The sequence below is a fragment of the Rhinopithecus roxellana genome, chromosome 7 (assembly GCF_007565055.1).
Source record: "Rhinopithecus roxellana isolate Shanxi Qingling chromosome 7, ASM756505v1, whole genome shotgun sequence".
Classification (NCBI taxonomy): Eukaryota; Metazoa; Chordata; class Mammalia; order Primates; family Cercopithecidae; genus Rhinopithecus; species Rhinopithecus roxellana.
In genome coordinates this window covers 100,787,450-100,809,007 of record NC_044555.1, presented here as the reverse complement: position 1 = coordinate 100,809,007, position 21,558 = coordinate 100,787,450, and the positions used below count along the sequence as shown (strand labels likewise).

Genomic DNA, 21,558 nt, shown 5'->3' with positions numbered 1-21,558 from the left:
TGAAAATATAGGTGTTTCAAGAGTTCTTTCATTTACCTCATTTATCAAAGGAGCTTGATGTAGGGGAGGGGAGGCCTTTTGTCTGATAAGAAGTGTCTAATTTTTTTTTTTTAGGGGCCACAGGGAGCTTTGAAGTCAAAGGGAAAATAGCAAAGCATTTTCTTTTTTGCAATTATGGGCTGAAAAAGAGATGGCATTCATATGTGCATTCAGCAATCATCCTTTCATAACACCACCTAGATAACAATTAGGGTGAAGGGTGAACAGTTCAAGCAGTGTTAGTGAATGAGATTTTATGTTTTGTTTTCTTTTGTTTTTTTGAGATGATCGATCCGTCTCCCACACTGGAGTGCGGTGGTACGATCTTGGCTCACTGCAACCTCTGCCTCCCAGGTTCAAATGATACTCCTACTTCAGCCTCCTGAGTAGCTGGGATAACAGGTGCACACCACCACACCCAGCTAATTTTTGTATTTTTAGTAGAGGTGGAGTTTTGCCATGCTGACCAGGCTGGTCTCGAATTCCTGACCTCAGGCGTTCCACCCACCTCCGCCTCTCAAAGTGCTGGGATTACAGGCGTGAGCCACTGCACCCAGCCGTTAATGAGATTTTAAAATAAGTTATACAGATTGTTGGTAGTCACTTATGTACTTGGACTTGTCAATAACTGTCATAGTGAAAATGTGGTTTTTAAGAGTAGTAGCTACTTATGGGGATGTAGAAACAATGGCCTCTCTCTTAGACAATTTCATTGTAAACATCATAGTCATCTTTTGCATAGTGATTGACTCCTATCTTTGTGGTTTCATTTATTTCTTTGTGATTGATTCCCCAGTGTCTGCCTGCAGTCCATTGCAACTCTCCCAAACTTTAATCCTGCAGCTTCAACCCACTGCTAGATATTTCCATTGATGATCTGTGGTCTGAAACCTAGCATTCATCATGTGCTGTGTTGTATAATTGTATGTCTGTGTTATTGTATTACTTTCCCAAGTAAAATTTTTGTGTAGGGACTTAACACTCCTTTGAATCCCCTGTACCTATTATACTGCTGTGTACAAAGTAGGAGTTCAAATACATGTGATCGCAATAGTCTTCATGACTAAAGTAGCACTTCGCTTTTTTGGTAACTGCATAAGCCTAGAAATCATCAAGAGTTCAGATACAGTTGCAAGCTCTATAGAACCAAAACACAGCAAAAAGGTGCTGTTTTATACCTTGTAAAAATGAAGCCAGTATGTTTGAAAATTGTCATGTGCTCCTTGTAGAAGAAAAGACTTTACCTTTTTGTTGAATGACTTAAATACATTTATTTAAAATTAAATCCATTCTAACTTTTGGAGGTAATGGATATATTTATTACCTTGGTCATGGTGGTGGTTACATGAGTATATGCACGTGTGCAAAAATATACATAAATATATGTAAAATTATAGCACATATTTTTGCTGTTTCTCTTAAATTGATTTTATTTTCTGTATGTTAGACTTGCTTTTATTTCTCCTTTGTCTACACGTTGTCTTCTATGATGTTTTCTAATTTTTCTCTTATAATACTTCTGGTTCTTAAAGTGTTTTGCTTTATATTAACAGCATATTTAAAATTATTTTATTATTTATTTTTTGAGACCGAGTCTCACTCTGTCGTCCAGGCTGGTATGCAGTGGCACAAACATGTCTCATTGCAGCCTCAACCTCCCATGTTCAAGCGATCCTTCCACCTCCGACTACAGGCATGTGCCACCACACCCAGCTAATTTTTTTTCCTTTCCTTTTTTTTTTTTTTTTTTTTTTTTTAATAGAGATGAGGTCTCGCGATGTTGGACAGGCTGCTCTCAAACTCCTGGGCCCAAGCAATCCTCCTGCCTCAGCCTTGCAAAGTGCTGGAATTACAGACATGATTATTATTATTATTATTATTTTTTTTTTTTAGAGAGACGAGGTCTTGCCACATTGCCTAGGCTGGTCTTGAACTCCTGGGCTCAAGCAGTCCTCCTGCCTCTGCCTCACAAAGTGCTGAGATTACAGGCATGAGCTACTTTGCCCAGCCTTAATTTATTTTAATTGTCTTGAGGTCACTGATACAGACTTGAGGACAAGGACCAAGATGTATTTGTCTATAAAGACAAATACAGTATGACAGTATGTTTAGCACAAAGCCAGTTAGTGGCACATCATTCAGGTCTCCCCAGATGGAGACCAGTGCTTCTTATTCATTACAGTGTGGAGGCCCTAGTCATATTCTCATTATACATTAAAAACTTTAATGATGATTGACTCTTTGGTTACCATTTTAATAAGTCTTGATTACGAGTCTAAGCTTTTCAAAAACATCTTTCATTGAATAACTATATGCAAAGAATATATATTTATATACTTATATTGCTGCTTTGTATAAAATAGGCATGGATCAGAATTAATGTCCTGTGATTCTGTATTTGCCATTAGTCTTTTTTTTTTTTTTTTTCGCGACGGAGTCTGACTATCTCCCAGGCTGGAGTAGTGCGGTGGCACGATCTCGGCTCACTGCAACTTCCACCTCCCGGGTTCAAGGGATTCTCCTGCCTCAGTGTCCCGAGTAGCTGGGACTACAGGCACATGCCACCATACCCGACTAATCTTTGTATTTTTAGTAGAGACCGGGTTTCACCATGTTGGACAGGCTGGTGTCGAACTCCTGACCTTAGGTCATCCCCCTGCCTCGGCCTCCCAAAGTGCTGGGATTACAGGCATGAGCCAACACACCCAGCTGCCATTAGTCTTATATTAAAGGAACTTTTAAGGAAGCCCTCTTAGCACAGCCCGCAGCATGTCAATCTCATAAAGTAACTTTTAATCGATGTGGAAAATATACTGTAGTATTTAAAATGCAGTCTGAAACAATTTTGCTTTCCCTCCCCACACCCTCCTTATTTTTATAAAGTTACCAGGCAGTGACATTGCCAGTGGGAGTGATGTACTTTCTGATGTCATACCCAGTATTCCAAGTTCACCTTGCCTGCTTCCTAAAAAGAAAAACAAGCACCGGAATTTAGATGAACTCCCTTGGAGTGCAATGACAAATGATGAGCAGGTAAAGATCTTGACATTCTTAATTAAAAGCTTTTATGTGGAGACTAGGTAAAGCTCAGTTTATTGCCTGTTTAAAGCTACTGGGGAAATGTGGGTTGCTTAGTAAATCTGAATTTGAGCTTTAACTGTTTTTCAGGGAACAAATAAAACCTTAAGTGCTTCTGATATGTAAACACATTATAATTGACATAATGAAGGATCAGAAGTTTTAGCAATGATCTTATTTGTTGTAATTTTTTCATCACATAGGTGGAATATATTGAGTATCTGAGTCGGAAAGTGAGTACTGAAATGGGTCTTCGGGAGCAACTTGATATTATTAAGATCATTGATCCTTCTGCTCAAATCTCCCCTACAGACAGTGAGTTTATTATTGAACTTAACTGTCTCACAGATGAAAAACTGAAGCAGGTATGTAAAGAAAATACAGATTATTTACCTATTAAAAATACCACCATCTTATAAAATGTAGACTAAAATAATCATATGTAAATACATAGATAATTAAGGCCAAAAATCACTGCTGTGAAAGGTAATACATTATGGAAAACAGTATGGCAATTCCTCAAGGATCTAGAACTAGATGTACCATATGACCCAGCCATCCCACTACTGGGTATATACCCAAAGGATTATAAATTATTCTACTACAAAGACACATGCACACGTATGTTTATTGCGGCACTATTCACAATAGCAAAGACTTGGAATCAACCCAAATGTCCATCTGTGACAGACTGGATTAAGAAAATGTGGCACATATACACCATGGAATACTATGCAGCCATAAAAAAGGATGAGTTTGCATCCTTTGTAGGGACATGGATGCAGCTGGAAACCATCATTCTTAGCAAACTATCACAAGAACAGAAAACCAAACACCGCATGTTCTCACTCATAGGTGGGAACTGAACAATGAGATCACTTGGACTCGGGAAGGGGAACATCACGCACTGGGGCCTATCATGGGGAGGGGGGAGGGGGGAGGAGGGAGGGATTGCATTGGGGAGTTATACATGATATAAATGATGAATTGATGGGTGCTGACGAGTTGATGGGTGCAGCACACCAACATGGCATAAGTATACATATGTAACAAACCTGCACGTTATGCACATGTACCCTAGAACTTAAAGTATAATAAAAAAAAAAAAAAAAAAAAAAAAAAAAAAAAAAGAAAAAATGGTGGCACATTGATTTAAGAGGTTTTATGTACATCTCACCTGCCAGTACCTTTCTGGGATCAGTGTGAATCTAGAACCTGCTTTTCAGTTGTATAGGATTTGAAATGTAATGTTACCACTTACGAGGTGGTTAGGTTAAGGTATAGATTTATTCTAACTCAGTTTACAGGAGACTAATTGACAAAATACTAATTAATGAGAGCTATTCTTTGGTAAATATCTGAGCTGAGGGATTTGAGTAGTTTTATGCTGTAATAATTGAGCCAGGCTAGGGTGAAACCTAGTGAATTTTCCCTCTGCTGTTCTGAAATCTGCATCTCTGGTATCTTCTTCTTCTCCCCCCACCCCCCCTTTTTTTTTTTGAGACGGAGTCTCACTCTGGAGTGCAGTGGTGATATCTCGGCTCACTGCAACCTCCACTGCCCAGGTTCAAGCGATTCTCCTGCCTCAGCCTCCCAAGTAGCTGGGATTACAGGCACCTGCCACCGTACCCGGCTAATTTTTGTATTTTTAGTAGAGATGGGGTTTCACCATCTTGACCAGGCTGGTCTTGAACTCCTGACCTCGTGATCCACCTGCCTCAGCCTCCCAAAGTGCTGGGATTACAGGTGTGAGCCACTGCACCTGGCCTCTGGTATCTTCTAAATACAATTTTTGCTGTTCTTTTTCTCTGGTATGTAGTTGAATGAATACTTAATGTTCTTACGTTCTACTTTGGATTTGTTTCTTTGTTTTGCATTTATCATTATTTATGAAAAATTTCTCTCATTTCAGTATTTCTCCCAGCAGACATACTCTAATTTTCTACATTCCAGCAAATTTTTCATTAGTATGATAAATTGATGTCTTGCATTTGAAGACAGGTATCGTTGGCCCCTAGCTAAGATTTAGGAAACACCCTAATCTTATATAAAATCAGCAGCTTACTTAAATTATCTTAAGTGGAGACCTTTAACAACTGCCTAATCTCATCTATTTTATTTTATTGTTAGTTTGTATTTTGAGTGCCGTTTTTTTGTAGTCCTAAATTTCTGAAGGCGAGTAGCCTTCCATTTACTGATTATATTTTATGTGCTTTTAAAATCCAGCTCTATAACATGTTTTCTAGAATTTTGAACACTGTTCATTTTTCTAGTACTTATTTCTAAATTTAGCCTTTCTATTCCAGCTTATATATGCATCTGCAGCACTTTTGACAATCTTTTAGATTAAGTACAATATTATTTTCCCCCCAGCATTTTGAAGGTAGAACATCAAGGTGCAACACTAACCAGTTTGTGGTTGTGCTTCCCAAGGTCAGAAACTATATCAAGGAGCATAGCCCTCGCCAACGGCCTGCAAGAGAGGCCTGGAAGAGAAGCAACTTTAGCTGTGCAAGCACCAGTGGAGTGAGCGGTGCCAGTGCCAGCGCCAGCAGCAGCAGTGCCAGCATGGTCAGTTCTGCAAGCAGCAGTGGGTCCAGTGTTGGAAACTCTGCTTCAAACTCCAGTGCCAACATGAGTCGAGCACACAGTGACAGCAACCTGTCTGCAAGTGCAGCAGAGCGGATTCGGGATTCAAAAGTAAAACGTCTAATCAATACAAAACTTTACCTTTCAATATTAACATTAGTACTCCTTCATATAAATTTCTTGAAGAGTTAAAATGATCCTGCTGTCTAGATGCCTGTGGGTTTTGGTCTTAATTGAACAAGCAGGATGCTCTGCTGTTGAACAAAGCACTCTTGGCTGAGTGCTTTGAAATGCTGTTTTGACCCACAACCATATTGCATTCAATCTTACCTGATTTTTGTGTATGTTTTAAGTAAGATAAATTGGTGGAAATAATGAGTTATTCTCAAGATTGCAATATTGACTGCAACTCACTACTGAGCGAATCTCACTATGTTGCTGATGTTGCTGTCTATTAGCTCCTAAGAATGTTGTGTATGTCTTTTGTGTGTGTTAAATGTTTTTTTAATGTTTTAATCTTAAATGTTTCTTCTTAGCTAATTTAAAAATCTAATACTTTCTCTAATTTCTGTCTACTCTTTTCACAGTTGAGAAAGTTCTGTATAGTATTGTTGGGCACTTAAAAAAAAAAAAAAAGAAGGTATAAGTATATTTAGAATGGTCCTGTGGCTTAGCAGGGGAGTTTGATTCCTTGCAGTGACAAGAATCTGGAGCCAGTTTAAAGATGATAAGAGAATCTCTCTCTTTGGTGACCAAGTGGTGACTTGAAGATACACAGTGATTCTTTCCCTGGTTCTTAGGGAAGTAGCAGAAACATAGCCCGCTTTGTTAGTTGCTAAGGAATTTCTCTAGATATGCGGTCATTCCTTTTTAGTATCAGTTCACCAGTGACAAGGATGGGAGTACCCACTGAGTTTCTGATGAGTTTTTAAGATGGTATTCGCCTACTACGAAAAAGGCATGATTTTTTTTTTACCTGCCATTATAAGATTGCTAGTGTTTTTGGATGAAAGGCACCTGAGAATCATAAGTATTAGAGACTTGGGCAATGTTCTCTACATTTGTATTCAGTATTGTCCCCTAGTATTAATTGTGTGTTCACTATGCATTTATACCAATGTACCTTAATGGAATTTAAAAAAGAAGTCTTTGAAGTGACTCATTATCCATCACTAGCCAAAATGATTGTCTCAACCCTTCCTAATCAGAAGAGTCACTGGTCAAATACCATAAAATTGGAATCTTAATCATTTTTATGCCTAAGCCAGTGGCTCACTTACTGGAATGAGGATCATACTACAGAAGGATTTGAACATCTCTTAAAGTTAGAAAATAGAGAATTTGATCCACAAAACATTTTGGGGTGGATATGCCAAAAACTAAACCAAACTGATTTAGAAATTTTTATTTTGACAGAAGCGATCCAAGCAGCGGAAGTTACAGCAGAAGGCCTTCCGCAAGAGGCAGCTGAAGGAGCAGAGGCAGGCCCGGAAGGAGAGGCTCAGTGGGCTCTTCCTTAACGAAGAGGTGCTGTCCTTGAAAGTGACTGAGGAAGACCATGAAGCAGATGTTGATGTTTTGATGTAATAAGGGTGAATTTATCAGCATTCTTTGTGAGCATTAAAATACTACATCCTTATTGGTTTACATGCATCTTGACCAAAATTTTGGTTAGGGCTGTGCTGATGTACCATTAATAATTTAAGCCAGTGGTTCTTGACAGGTGGTCCCAAGACCTGCAGCTTCAGCATCACCTGAGAAGTTGTTAGGAATGCATACTTGTGGGCCCCACCCCCAGACGCAGTGAATCAGAAACCAACAGGGAGGCGCCTAGCATTGTTTCTTAACAAGTGCGGGGTTATTCTGATGCACAGTCTAGTTTAAGAACCACTACTTTGGGTAAACGTTTTGACTGTTTGAAGTTTATGGTGGTGAAGTGGGCTTCTTCAAAGACTAGTACTTATACAGTTTAGAAGATTTCAAGGTACTGCTGATAGTAGTTTATTATGTCAGTATACATACATGTGTAGAGATCATAATTTAGTTCCCTTCTTAATGTTACAATTTCTTAGTTTACTTTTCCTAAAGGGCCATAGCATAATTCTTGATTCCTGGTATAAATTTTTTCTGAGGTGTGGGGGTGGGCAAGGTGTGGATTGCTGTTTACGATAGTGCCTTCATTAGTTTTAGTTCTGTTTTCATTCATTGTTCACTCAAAGGTATAAGAACAGGCCCTCATCTTTTTCCTATTAGATTTATTTTTGTTTTTAACTTTATATAAGTTTAGAATCCTTTTTTGTTAAGTGATGACTACTGATGAAATAATGTTACTAGTAGCTGAATTTTAGACTTGATGCTATGTTGATTAATATTTAAATGGTGAAAGTAATTAGACAAAATAAGTAATTCTGCTTTTCTGTTGCTTTCAGAAATTTTAGGCTGTAAAATTGTCTCAGGCAGGAAGTCAGTCTATATCTCTCTCAAGTTCTTATTGTAGGTCATATTTTTTTCAGCACAGCTCTAATTTTTAAATATTTGGTATAACAGCTTCTGGCATGTGACCTTGTTAATGTTGAAAATTAACTGATGAAAACCCTTCTAGATCTGCTAAACTTATCTATAAATTGCTAGAAATATACAGAGCAATGAGATATAGAAAACACCTTAGCTTATTGGTTATTAATAGAGCTCTAATTTTAACTGTGAAATCATGGAGTTTCTTTAAATGTTTTCCTAGAGAGTTTGTTATCATGAACATTAGAAATAGCGTGATTCCTTTTCTTCTACCACATGTCTTGAACATTCACATGGGTTAAAGAAGATGGAAACTGATACTACTGACAATCAAGCTGCTTTCTGACTTTCATAATTTTCTTTATGTTGTGGATAGCATTTTGAAGGTGACCGTGATTCTGTAGGAAGAGCTGTAATCAATATTTTTCAAACTCTAGAGTACAGAGGTTAGTAAGATTTCTTTTTTTTTTTACTTTTTGTTATGTCAAGTAGCTTATTAAGAAAAAGATTCATGACTTAAATTCTTAATTCTCAGTTGATACAAAGGCTTATAATCATGTGTTTTAAAATTTTGATTTCATTTTCATTCCTTGAAGGTTAAAGAATGGAAACTGGGGATGAAAATTAATACGTTGCAGCTTTGCCAAAGTCCATGGTATGGTTGTAACCTTTTAAAGACTACTAAAGTCGTAATTTGAAATTTTTACTGAAATAAAACATAAGTGTCTATGGTTTTCAATTGGAGTAGTCTTTCTTTCTTTCCCCCTCCCCCTCTTTGGTTATCCTAACCAGCTTAGAGGACCCAAAGAGAGCTTGGGGATAGACACCAGAATACTCTGTGGAGGTGGAACAACTTAACCTCACTGTTTTCCCTTCCAAGTATAGGAAGAGCAAATGGAGAGCATAGTAACTGTATCTAAATTCTCTACCTGCTCTTAGCAAAAGCAAAATGCCACAGAATGATTGCCTACCATCTTTACCTATTCTTCAAGGAAAACAGGCCACTTTTGGAGACCATAGAGCACCATGTATCTGTCAAATACTTGGAAACTATTTACTTAACAGGGATCAGTAAAAGAAAACCCTAAACAAGATCATGATGTAATTTAAGACCAATTCCCCTACTCTCCCAATAATCACAGTCTTATTACTTTCAATTTAACTTGAGTCACTGTTAAACAAGTTTACCAAAGTGCCACAAAGTTGATTTTTAAAGTTTGTAAAGGTTTGAATGTTTATAGAAGTGCATAATGAAATTTTGTGTAAATCCAGATGAACTGTCATTATAGTACTATAAGTTAGAGATAGTAATAAAGTTGGGTTGAAGGAGATTGAAAATATTTCGTTTGATTAAAAGAAAATCATTGAATAACTTGGGCTTGCTCGTGATTGAAGAGGGAGATTTAATAGTCCTCTGTCCCCCCAAAAAAGAAACTAGCAGAAAAAGACATAAAAAGCTCTTAGGTCTCTGCTCATATGCTGTATGTTTTTTCCATTGTAATGTCTTGTGTAGATAATTCAAAGTTTGAACTATTTCTTTCTTGGAATAAGTAATGATTTATTCAATATGGTATATCTCTGAGTTCAATTTAAAACAATCCAACTCAGTAGTATTTATTTTTAAATTCAAATCCAAACTAACCAATTAATTAATAAAAAGGCAAGACTTACTTGCTGTAGTATTGGTTCTCATCTGTAGAGAACTGACACTGGAGCAAATTTTAAGTCTCCTCTTTGAAAATAAGCCTTGTTAACTGAGGGCGTAATAAATTTCCCACAGATTTATCCAGAAACATTTTATTAGAGATCTTATAGTAGTATCTCAGTTCCTACCACAGCTTTTTAAAGGATGAGACTTGCATTGAACAAAATGACATATATAATATTTTTCTATAGTTTTGCAACTGAATTAAAGGAAGGTGATGTATTATAATGTGTAGTGAGGTAAAAGGGCTAGTTCATTCTCTCCCAACAAGAACTTAAAATAAAACAACACTTTTTTTCATGAGACTTACCTCATTTTTGTTAGGCTATGGCAGTTTTGTCCAGTTCCTCTGTCCCTTGAGTGAATTAGATATTGCTGAATTAATCTCAGAAACTGACTTTTAAAATAATGACTCATTATAGATTGGGTGAACTTCTCATTCTATTTAACTTTTAAAAGTGCTAAATCCTCTCATAAAGGAAGAATTACAGGAAACTACTATATAGAGGTATCCAGATTCTGATGAGCTTTAAAAATTATAAAATATAGCAAATGTCTTCATATTTTAGCTAGAAATGTTAGTACACAGCCGGTATAGAAGTCTTGTTTGTTTCTGGGTTCTCCAGCAGAGACTTTTTGTTTGTGGCTTACTCTGTATAGCCTCATGTGCCTTAAAGGTGGTGAACTCTGTACTTTTTGTCAATATCAGGCTTTTCAAAACTCAAAAACAATCCAAATGTTGTAATTTGTTTTGCATAATGCCCATGGAATTGGGTATCAGTAAGCAAAGTCATTAAATTGAACCAATCAATGCTAATAGAGTATAAAAACAAAAACCTTCAAATCTTAAATTTCGTTTGCGTAACTTTATTTTCAGCCTAGCTAGATCATTGAAGAGCCTTGAAAGTTATTTAAAGTATGGCTTAATGTATTTTTTTTTCCTCTTAAAAAGATCATATGCCAGGATACTTCTTCAAACCAGATCACTTTTAATATCTGGAAAGATAATTTTCAAGGTACAAGCAAAAGCACTTCAAGGACAGAGATTATGTAGCAAGTTGATTCTTCATGAATTCTTTGAATTCATTTGTGTAATAGCTGGAACATACTCCTCTTCTTTCCTTTAACAAATGAACTTTTAGCACTTCTATCTCCAAGAAAAACATTTGTTTGGAATTGGTGGAGGATACTCACAGTCCCTTTATAGTTTGGGACAATTAATAGGAAAATCCCCAGTTGCATTCAAATAATAGTGTTGATGTTGAGGGCACTGACTCATTCAACATGTCTGAACTAGAAGTAAATTTAATTCTGAAAGGACTATTAGTTAGGAAATAAGTATTTGTACACACATGTACTGTGGTAACTTTGGATTCGTTTTAAGTCTGATAAAGTAAGATAAACTTTGTCTTAAAAATAAAATTATGCTAAGTGAATAAAAACTATCTGAGATATTTTAAGCTAGGCATCTTTGTTAGCATAGTATCTGGAAGATAACTACTTATAATGCTTAAGTCTTATTTCTTTGGAAAATAATTTACTTATTCCAAAAGGCTTAGAAGGAACTCTGAAAATTCTTCTAACTGGCCATTAAGAGTGAGGAAGTTGCATGGTACTGCTGAAGATCTGAGTTGACTCGCTGACGTTTTCTTATTTTTTTTTAACATTAAAATTCTTTCTTTGTGGCTCTCCCTCCAGTTATTTTTAAAATTAAGGTAATTAGTGTTTTAACCTAGAGCATATAATGGCAAATTAGATTTTAATTTGACCCTCATACCGAACTCAGAAAAACTTGTTTGGTCTTCTCTAAATTCTATATGTAGTACTTTTTTTTAATTGTCAGATTTCTTTGTTGCATCTTTGTGTCCAACAAAACCTGTGTGGAAATCTGTTCATTTTTGTGGTGAGGGATGGGAGTGAAAAAGGGGAGACTTGCTCTAATTATGCATATACATTTTGACTATGTAAAGGTAGTTGTAGACTATATGTATAAATAACAAGTTAACTCTTACTATTCTGAATTGAACAATTGAATAAGGAATAGTGGCCTGAAGCCATGACTTGTTTTGTGAAGCTGCTGGCTCTTTTAACAGTAGCTGACCTATTGGATTTAAACTGAGACTGAAATTGAGATTTGTGGTTAGGTTATCTAGCTGAGTCTTTTAGCAATGGAGCAGATAATGTCCCTGTAGTGGATCCATTTAATTTCCTATTTGAGTACTCTCACTTAACAAGTATTATCTATTCTGAATCTTTGTGTTGGGATTTTAAGGACTATTGTCAAAGTCTATTAATGATAAACAAGTATATGCAAAACAATTCACAGATGGATAAAAATTTCAAATTGTGGGTTTTTGTTTTTGTTTTTGCTTTTTAGTTTCAAAGATTAGTTATGTAGCAGCAATATCATAACCAAAGCAAGTAGAAAGTTGACTGGTTTGGAGAATCTTCTAGTAGTCTTAAATACTGTAATGTATCAGATTGTTAACCAGGATTTTTTTTTCCTGTATTACTGCTAAATGTATTACTATATTAATGCACTTTTGTATATATAACTGTCTTCTGTACATTCTGTACTTACTACAGTGTATATAAAGCCTGTTTTCCCTGAAGCTGTGAGGGAATAACAATAGTTGTATCATAAGTCGTTTCTATTTTGAGTTCCTTCTTGTACTTGAAAGTAGTTCAATAGTGAAATCTAAATGAGTGTTTATGGTTGTAATTAAAACTGGCAATGTGGCAGAGCTGTCTTTTGAAACTGAATGCCAGAATGAAAAGTGTTGTTTTGGTTAAGAACTCTTATAATGTATTGTTTCTTTTGATGTACCCTGAGTTGTTACAAACCCCACTCACTGCTGCTTACTACTTTATACTTCTGAGTCAGCTCCTTTCATGCTCTATCCCAGAATATTTACCAACAGAGGAGAACTGCTCTCTTTTCTGTTGCTCACAGTTTGGTTATGGCTTTATAAACTTTTATTTGGTGAAAGTCCCAGATGCCAAATGTCATTGGCAAAACTTTTTTTCTGGAGAGATCAGATTTCTAGAGAGATTAGCATTCATAGTAAATGAAAATTGTCTAATTTTTTTAATCCATGCTATTACTGGGCAGTAGGTCTAATTTTTGTCGACAAAAAATAGATCTATTTTCCTTATATGTTGATTTAGAATCTTAAGTTAAAATTTTATAAAAGAAATGTCTGAGCAGTTGTATGTATGGAGCAGCAATTCAGCTTTTCAGCAGCAACTTTATCTTTTGCCACTAGAGGGAGATCTGTGGTTGCTTTCTCCTTTGGAGAATAGCTGCTTTGTTTTTGTTTTTAATTTCTAAGGTTGGAATAGAACTTATTCTCAAAATTCCTTTAGTGTTATTAAGTACTTTCATTTATTAGTCAAAGGTAAGTTAATTAAGCTTGTTTAATGACACCAATCTTATGCTTTTCTGTAATCTTCAATTTTTAATAAATGTGAGTTAGATATTAAGTGAAATGTGCGTGTATGTGTTTCTTCTCTTAGGTACTCTAGAGCTCCATATGTGGCTAGTGACTACCATAATGGATAGTACATTTATGTAATGCCCATATGGTAGTCACTAGCCACATATGGCTATTTAAATGAATTAAAGTTAAGTAAAATTTAAAATGTAGTTCTTTAGTCTCCTTAGCAATACTTCAAGTATCCAGTAGCTACCATGTGGCTACATGCTATTTACTGTATTGAAAAGCATGAGATGTAGAACATTTCCATCATCACAGAAAGTTCTGTTGGACAGTGCTGCTGTAGAGATTTGCTGGTTTACGTAGTGACCATTATCATTTTATCAGTGAACAGTAATTAGTGGCTAAAAAACTGCTGCCCACAGTTAACTGTTGTAGGTGATTGGTGTGAGAGGGAGATTAAACTGTTTTTCTTTTTTTTGAGACAGGGCCTTGCTCTGTCACTCAGGCTTGTGTGCGGTGGTGCGATCATAACCCACAACAGCTTTAACCTCCCAGGCTCAAGCAATCCTCCCACCTCAGCCTCCCAAGTAGCTGGGACCACGGGTACATGTCACCACACTCAGCTAATTTTTAAATTTTTTGTAGAGATGAGGTCTCTACAAAAAGTGTTTTTTGCCTAGGCTGGTCTTGAACTCCTGGGCTCAAGCAATCCTCCTGCTTTGGCCTCCCAAAGTTCTGGGATTATAGGTGTGAGCCAGTGTACCCAGCCTGTATTTCACTTTCTGCTTCATTAAAGCTACTACCAAATTTGAGAACTTGGTGGTTTAATGGAGAAATTTATCAGTGACCATTTCATTTGACTATGAATAAGATTTAATGTTTGAATAATATGAGAAGTTTGGGCCAGTTTCACAGGTTTTATTGTTGCAGAGTGCTGCCATGCAGCTTTCTCTGTGAGTTAGTCCTTTGATGCAAAAAAAAGCAATTGTAAATGACAGTGCTGGGACACAGAACTGAATACATTTTAGAAGACTCCAGTTGTTTAAAACTATGCTTACAAATAAGTAGCAATGTGAATTTTGGAATCATCCCCTCAAGAGTGTTTTTTCTTTTTTTGTTGGGGAGGGGAGGGTGCAGGGGAGTGTGATGGAGTCTCATTCTGTTGCCCAGGCTGGGGTGCAGTGGTGCAATCTCTGCTCACCACAACCTCCATCTCCTGGGTTCAAGCGATTCTCCTGCCTCAGCCTCCCAAGAGTAGCTGGAACTACAAGCATCCACCACCACACCTGGCTAATTTTTGTATTTTTAGTAGAGACAGGGTTTCACCATGTTGGCCAGGCTGTTCTTGAGCTCCTGACCTCAGGTGATCCACCCACCTCGGCCTCCCAAAGTGTTGGGATTACAGGAGTGAGCCACCGCACCCGGCCCAAAGTGTTTTTTATTAAATTCGTGTGATGTGAGAGCCTTCATAGTCACTGTTACTTGGGTTAGACAATCCTCTGCCCTCTTACCATCAGTTTGGATCTCATGGTAAGTGGGATGTTTATATTATGGTATCCTTGTTTCTTAGTAATAAGTTGATAAGATACTAGATTTAGGTACAGTGTTGCTTCTCTTTGTAATGAGCAAACATTTTAACATTCTAGTTTATTCCTTTGGTTACCAGGATCCTGTTATATGCTTTTTTATCTTAAAAGTATATATTTAGATTGGATTTATATATTTTCAACTTTGTATTATAAAGAATTTCGGCTGGGCACGATGACTCATGCCTGTAATCCCAGCAATTTGGGAGGCCAAGGTGAGCAGATCACTTGAGGTCAGGAGTTCGAGACCAGTCTGCCAACCAGAGAAACCCTGTCTCTACTACTGAAAATACAAAAAAAAAAAAAAAAAAAAAAAAGCCAGACGTGGTGGCGTGCGCTGTAATCCCAGCTGCTCGGGAGGCTGAGGCAGGAGAATTGCTTCAACCTGGGAGGCGGAGGTTGCAGTGAGCCAAGATCATGCCACTGCACTCCAACCTAGGCGACAGGGCAAGACCCTGTCTCCAAAAACACACAAAGAATTTCAAGTAGAGAGAACAGTAAGATGAATCCACACATACCCGTATCTACTTCAACTCTTCTCACAGACAATTTTGTGTCTTTTACTCCCACCTACCCACTCACCTTACCTCAGCTCGCAGTGATACTAAAGCAAACCCCAGGTGGCATATTTCATTTTTTAATATGTCAGTATATGATTTTTAAAAGGTAAGGACACTTTTATTTTTTTGGAGACAGGGCCTCACTCTGTCACCCAGGCTGGAGTAGAGTGGTACAATCACAGTTCACTGCAGCCTCTACCCAGGCCCAAGCAATCCTCCTTCCTCAGTCACCCAAGGTACTGGGACCTCTGGGACCACTGGTGTGCACAACCATGCCTGGCTAATTGTTTTAATTTTTTTTAGGGATGGAGTCCCTGTGTTGCCCAGGCTGAGCTTGCACTCCTGGGCTCAAGTGATCTTCTTACCTTGGCCTCCCAAAGTGCCAGGATTATGAGCATAAACCACCACACCCGGCCTTCCCATTTTATATATAATTATGATACCATCATCATATCTCTTTATTTATTATTTATTTAATATACCTTGTTTATTTATAAATAAAAATAGTTCTGTAATATCAAATATCTGGTCTACTTATTTGAAATCAAAATCATAACCATTTGTGTTCATTTCAAAATCATTCTGCATTTTGCTAGCACCAAGGTAGAATAGTTATTTTTACTATTACTTGATAGGTCCTGATAGTGTCTTGAGCACATTTTAATTGAAAGAGAGGTATCTATTATTCTTAGATAACAAATTCCAGTTGTTTTCCTCTCTACTTTGTTATTAAAGCCACAGGATAATTTGAGTATCAGGCAGGAAAGTAACTGTTCAAAATAAGCTGAGCCAGGTATTTTCTGTCCCACTTTACTTCTGCGCTTAAGAATTTTCTTCTTTTAGCTGAAATTGGCCCACATGTCACAGATTCAAATACTTAGTATTTATTTAAAAAAAAAAATGTAAGGATCCCATGGGGAATATAAGGAAAAATAGACATTTCTAACCTTTTATTTATTAGAAATTAAATATTTTTTAACATATAACAGAGACTATTGGTTTTTGTTTTGCATTTTAACTTACCAGAGTATACTTTTCAAATAAATTATAGAATTTGAGAACTTGAAAGGACTTTGGAGATCATCTGTCTTGGTTTTCAAACTTGAGCAGTGGATCAGAATCCCCAGGAGGGCTTGTTAAAACACTGATGGTCGAGCTCCACCCCCAGAGATTCTGATTGAATAGGTCTGGGGTGGGGCTTGGGAATTTGCATTTTTAAAACAGGTCCTATGTGATGCTGCTCATCCAGTGAACACACGGAACTATTGATGCAGCTCAGTCCCTTTTTCTCCCTCCCTGCAAATGAGAAAATTTACATTAGGAGGAAAGTTACTTCTTTGCCCAAAACTGGTTAGTGACAGAGCCAAATCTAAATCTAAATCTTGAGGTGACTTACCCCCAATCCAGTGCTTTTACTATTATATGTTTTTTCCCTTCAGAGTAGTTGGCTCCAGAAGCTTTCTTTCGAGTCTCCTCTGCATGTGTGGATTTTCTTGGTGGTAGTAGATCTTTTGTCTTTCTAGGGCGGAAGTTACTAACCTGGAGTCTAGTGATCAAAATTATTGGCAAAATTTGTTTGCTGATATATTTTTCTACGGAGGGTTTTGTATCTTCTATCAAGTTCTCAAGTGAATTTCCTTCCCCCTAATGACTAACACTGTGTTTTTAGGGCAGTTTTGGTGTTTGAAAATAACCAAGGGTCATTTGGAAGCTGCCCGGTGGTTGATGGGAGTGAGAAAGCTGGAAATTTCTGGATTTGGTCAATGAGGTATAATTTTTAAAGTAATTACACTGGTTTTTATGTGTATGTGGCCTTAAAACTGGTGTTGATACATACTAGAGTTCCAGAAATATCTTAGGCAAGACAGCATTATTGGACTAGGTGTATCAGGGTAACATAGAATGGCGTGATATTAATTTGGATATATTAGCTCTGGCTTATTGATTTAAAAGAGTTTTTATTGCTTTATAATCATAAAATGTACTCTAGAGAAATCTTTCACTAATGTTTTAGAAATATCGGGTTAGATTTCACATAATCACTTATCAAATCTGAGATAACAGAGCTAGTTGATAATCTGAAAACTTGAATGAGATATAGGCTTTTTGATTTAATGGTCATTAAATCAGTCTCTTTATTTTGCAGATGAGAAACGTGAGGCCCAGAGAGGTAAAGTGCTTCATCCAGGTCACATGGCTGGTTGATGACAGATTAAGGGCTAGAATCCAAGTCTCTGGAGGTGTATCACACTGCATATGTCATGCTGTTACTTTTCACAGTGGTTTGCACACTTGTACAACTCACACCAAGAAATTGGGAGAAATCACTTTAAGATTTTGGTATAGAACAGTGGTCCCAGCGTGTGGACCATCAAAATCAGCATCACCTTGGCAATTTGTAGGAGGTACAAACACTCAGGCCCCAACCTAGACCTACTGAGTAAGACATTCTGGGGGAGGCGCTCAGCAATCTGTGTTTTATTGTTTGTTTTTTGAGACAGGGTCTCACTTTGTCACCCAGGCTGGAGTGCAGTGGGGCGACCACCGCTTACTGCAGCCTCGACCTCTTGGATTCAAACAATCCTCCCCCCTCAGCCTCCCAACTAGCTAGGACTACAGGCATGTGCCACCATGCCCAGCTAATTTTTGTGTTTTCATAGAGACAGGGTTTCCCCATGCTGCCCAGGCTTGTCTGGAACTCCTGAGCTCAAGCGATCTGCCTGCCTCATCCTCCCAAAGTGCTGGGACTACAGGCATGAGCCACCGCACCTGGCCAGCAATCCATGTTTCAACAAGCCTTCCAGAGTATTCTGATGGACATTCAGGTTTGAGAAACACTGGTATAGAGTAGTGTATCTTTGGCTGAACATCAGAATCATCCGGGAACTTTTAGAAAATACTGGTGCCAGGCCAGGCACAGTGGCTCATGCCTGTAATCCCAGCACTTTGGGAGGCCAATGCAGGCAGATCACCTGAGGTCAGGAGTTCGAGACCAGCCTGGCCAACATGGTGAAACCCTGTCTCTACTAAAAATACAAAAAATTAGCCGGGTGTGGTGGCGGGCACCTGTAATCCCAGCTACTTGTGAGGCTGAGGCAGCAGAATCACTTGAACCCGGGGGGCAGAGGTTGCAGTGGGCCAAGATCATGCCATTGCACTCCAGCCTGGTCTGCAAGAGCAAGACTCAAAAAAAAAAAAAAAAAAAGGAAAAGAAAAACAAAAAAGAAGATATTGGAAATACTGGTGCCTGGTGTTCTCTGTCCCTCACCCAGACAAATTCAATTAGAATCTCAAAGGTGAGGCCTGGGTATTTATTGTTTTATAGTAAACATTCTATTTTGGAATAATTTTAGATTTAAAGAAAAGTTGTTACAGATAGTACTGAGATGAACTGCGTACCTCTCACCCAGATGTTAATATATTAATGTACTTATAGTACATTTGCCAAAACTTTGAAATTAATGTTAGTACATTACTGTAAACTAGAGACTTTATTAAGATTTCACTAGTTTTTGCATTAATCTCCTCTTTATATCCCAGAATCCAATTCAGGATCCCCTTTGCATTTAATTGTCATGTCTCCTTATCCTCCTGTGGTCTGATGATGGAGTCTTGCTCTGTCGCCCAGGCTGGAGTGCAATGGCGGGATCTCGGCTCACTTCAACCTCCGCCTCCCGGGTTCAAGTGATTCTCTTGCCTCAGCCTCCCAAGTAGCTGAGATTACAGGTGCCCACGACCATGCCCAGCTAACTTTTTTGTGTTTTCAGTAGAGACAGGGTTTCACCATGTTGGCCAAGCTTGTTTCAAACTCCTGACCTCAAGTGATCCGCCCGCCTCAGTCTCCCAAAGTGCTAGGATTACAGGTGTGAGCCACCATGCCCAGCCCTTTCCTTGCTTTTCATGATGTTGACCTATAGGAGAATTGGTCAGATATTTTGTGGAGTATCACCCCTCAATTTGGGTTTGTCTGATGTTCTTCTCATGGTTAGACTGGGATTTGGGGACTTAAGGAAGATTACCATAAAAATGAAGTGCCATTCTCTTCACCTCAAACATACATACTGTCAACATGGCTTAACACTAGTCATGCTAACTTTGATCACCTGGCTAAGATAGTGTTTGCCAGACTTCTTCATTGTAATGTTACTATTTTTCCCTTTCTGTACTCTGTTCTCCAGAAGCAAGTCATTCAGTCCAGCCCACACTCAAAGTGGAGGGGAGGCTCCACCTCCTGAAGAATGGAATATCTACATATATTATTTGGAATTCTTCCATATGAAAGATTTGTTTCTTCTGCTTATTTATTTATTTTTATTTTTATTTTATTTTTGAGACGGAGTCTTGCTCTGTTACCTACCCGAGATGAAGTGCAGTGGCATGATCTTGGCTCACTGCAACCTCTGCCTCCTGGGTTCAAGCTATTCTCCTGCCTCAGCCTCCCAAGTAGCTGGGATTACAGGCATGCACCACCATGACAGGCTAATTTTTGTATTTTTAGTAGAGATAGGGTTTCACCATGTTGGCCAGGCTGGTCTTGAACTCCCGACCTCAGGTAATCCACCCACTTCGGCCTCCCAAAGTGCTGGGATTGCAGGCGTGAGCCACCGTGCCCGGCCCTTATTTATTTATTCAATCATTCATGTCAGGACAGGTTAATGGATGTTTATTTTATACTTTGGGTTGTAACCAAGTACTATCATTTTGTTACTCAAATTTTTCCAGCTTTGGATGTTAGAAATTCTTAAAGCTTGGCTCCAGTGTCCCTTTGACCTGCCCTCATCCTTTTGTATTTTGAGCAGTTCTTTACTTTCTGGCGCTACACGATGCCCCAGCCCTAGAATTAGCCATTTCTCTAAGGAGCTAAGCACCATTTGATTCTTTTATTTTGAGATAGGGTCACACTCTGTCACCCAGACAGGAGTGCAGTGGTATGATCATGGCTCACTGCAGCCTCAATCTGCTGGGCCCAAGCAATTCTCCCACTTCAGCCTCCCTGAGTAGCTGGGACTATAGGCGCAAGCCACCATACCTGGCTAATTTTTCAATTTTTTTTTTAGAGACAGTGCCTCGCTGTATTGGCCAGCCTAGCCTCAAACGCCTGGGCTCAAATGATCCTCTGGCCTCAGCTTCCCAAAATTCTGGGATTACAGACATGAGCCACCATGCTTGACCCTGAGCACCATTTTTTTTTATTCTATTTTTATTTATTTATTTATTTATTTTATTTTTTTATTTTTTATTTTTTTTATTTTTTTTTATTTTTTTTATTTTTTATTTTTTATTATACTTTAAGTTCTAGGGTACATGTGCATAACGTGCAGGTTTGTTACATATGTATATTTGTGCCATGTTGGTGTGCTGCACCCATCAACTCGTCAGCACCCATCAATTCATCATTTATATCATGTATAACTCCCCAATGCAATCCCTCCCCCCTCCCCCCTCCCCATGATAGGCGCCGGTGTGTGATGTTCCCCTTCCCGAGTCCAAGTGATCTCATTGTTCAGTTCCCACCTATGAGTGAGAACATGCGGTGTTTGGTTTTCTGTTCTTGTGATAGTTTGCTAAGAATGATGGTTTCCAGCTGCATCCATGTCCCTACAAAGGACGCAAACTCATCCTTTTTATGGCTGCATAGTATTCCATGGTGTATATGTGCCACATTTTAAAAAAGGCTTTAGGTGATTTTAATGTAGAATAAGTATGGAAGCCACTGATTGAGGGTGAGTCATATTCTTCAGTAGACCTCCTAATGCCCTGATCAGACCAAATTCTTATCTTGTATCCTCAAAAAATTTAGTCATCTTTGATTCATTCCTCCCCCGCCTTTGCCTTCATGTTCAATCTTATCACCAAAGCTGTTTTCTCCTTCTCAGGATCTACAGCAATACTCCTTAAACCTTAATACACATAGGTACTTGTTAAAATGCAGATTCTGATTCAGTAAGTCTGTGGTAGGACCCCAAGATTCTGTGTTTCCAGCAAGTATCCAGGTGATATGAATGCTGGTGATCCATGACCCACACTTTGAGTGGCAGCAAGGGTCA

At 38.1% G+C, this 21,558-nt stretch overlaps 1 protein-coding gene across 2 annotated transcripts in view; it reads left to right on the top strand.

Moving 5' to 3' along the window:
- The window catches only part of FAM199X (family with sequence similarity 199, X-linked), a 30,454-nt gene extending 17,046 nt beyond the window's left edge, over positions 1 to 13,408 (top strand). The window contains exons 3-6 of one of the 2 annotated variants that reach the window (XM_030934089.1): positions 2,923 to 3,072; positions 3,321 to 3,482; positions 5,551 to 5,817; positions 7,123 to 13,408. In XM_030934089.1, the coding sequence (XP_030789949.1) occupies positions 2,923 to 3,072; positions 3,321 to 3,482; positions 5,551 to 5,817; positions 7,123 to 7,293 (750 nt within the window). In that variant the 3' untranslated portion in view covers positions 7,294 to 13,408. The remainder of the gene's footprint in view (positions 1 to 2,922; positions 3,073 to 3,320; positions 3,483 to 5,550; positions 5,818 to 7,122) is intronic. The other variant, XM_030934090.1, reaches the window with a different exon arrangement.
- Positions 13,409 to 21,558: the final 8,150 nt, after the last annotated feature.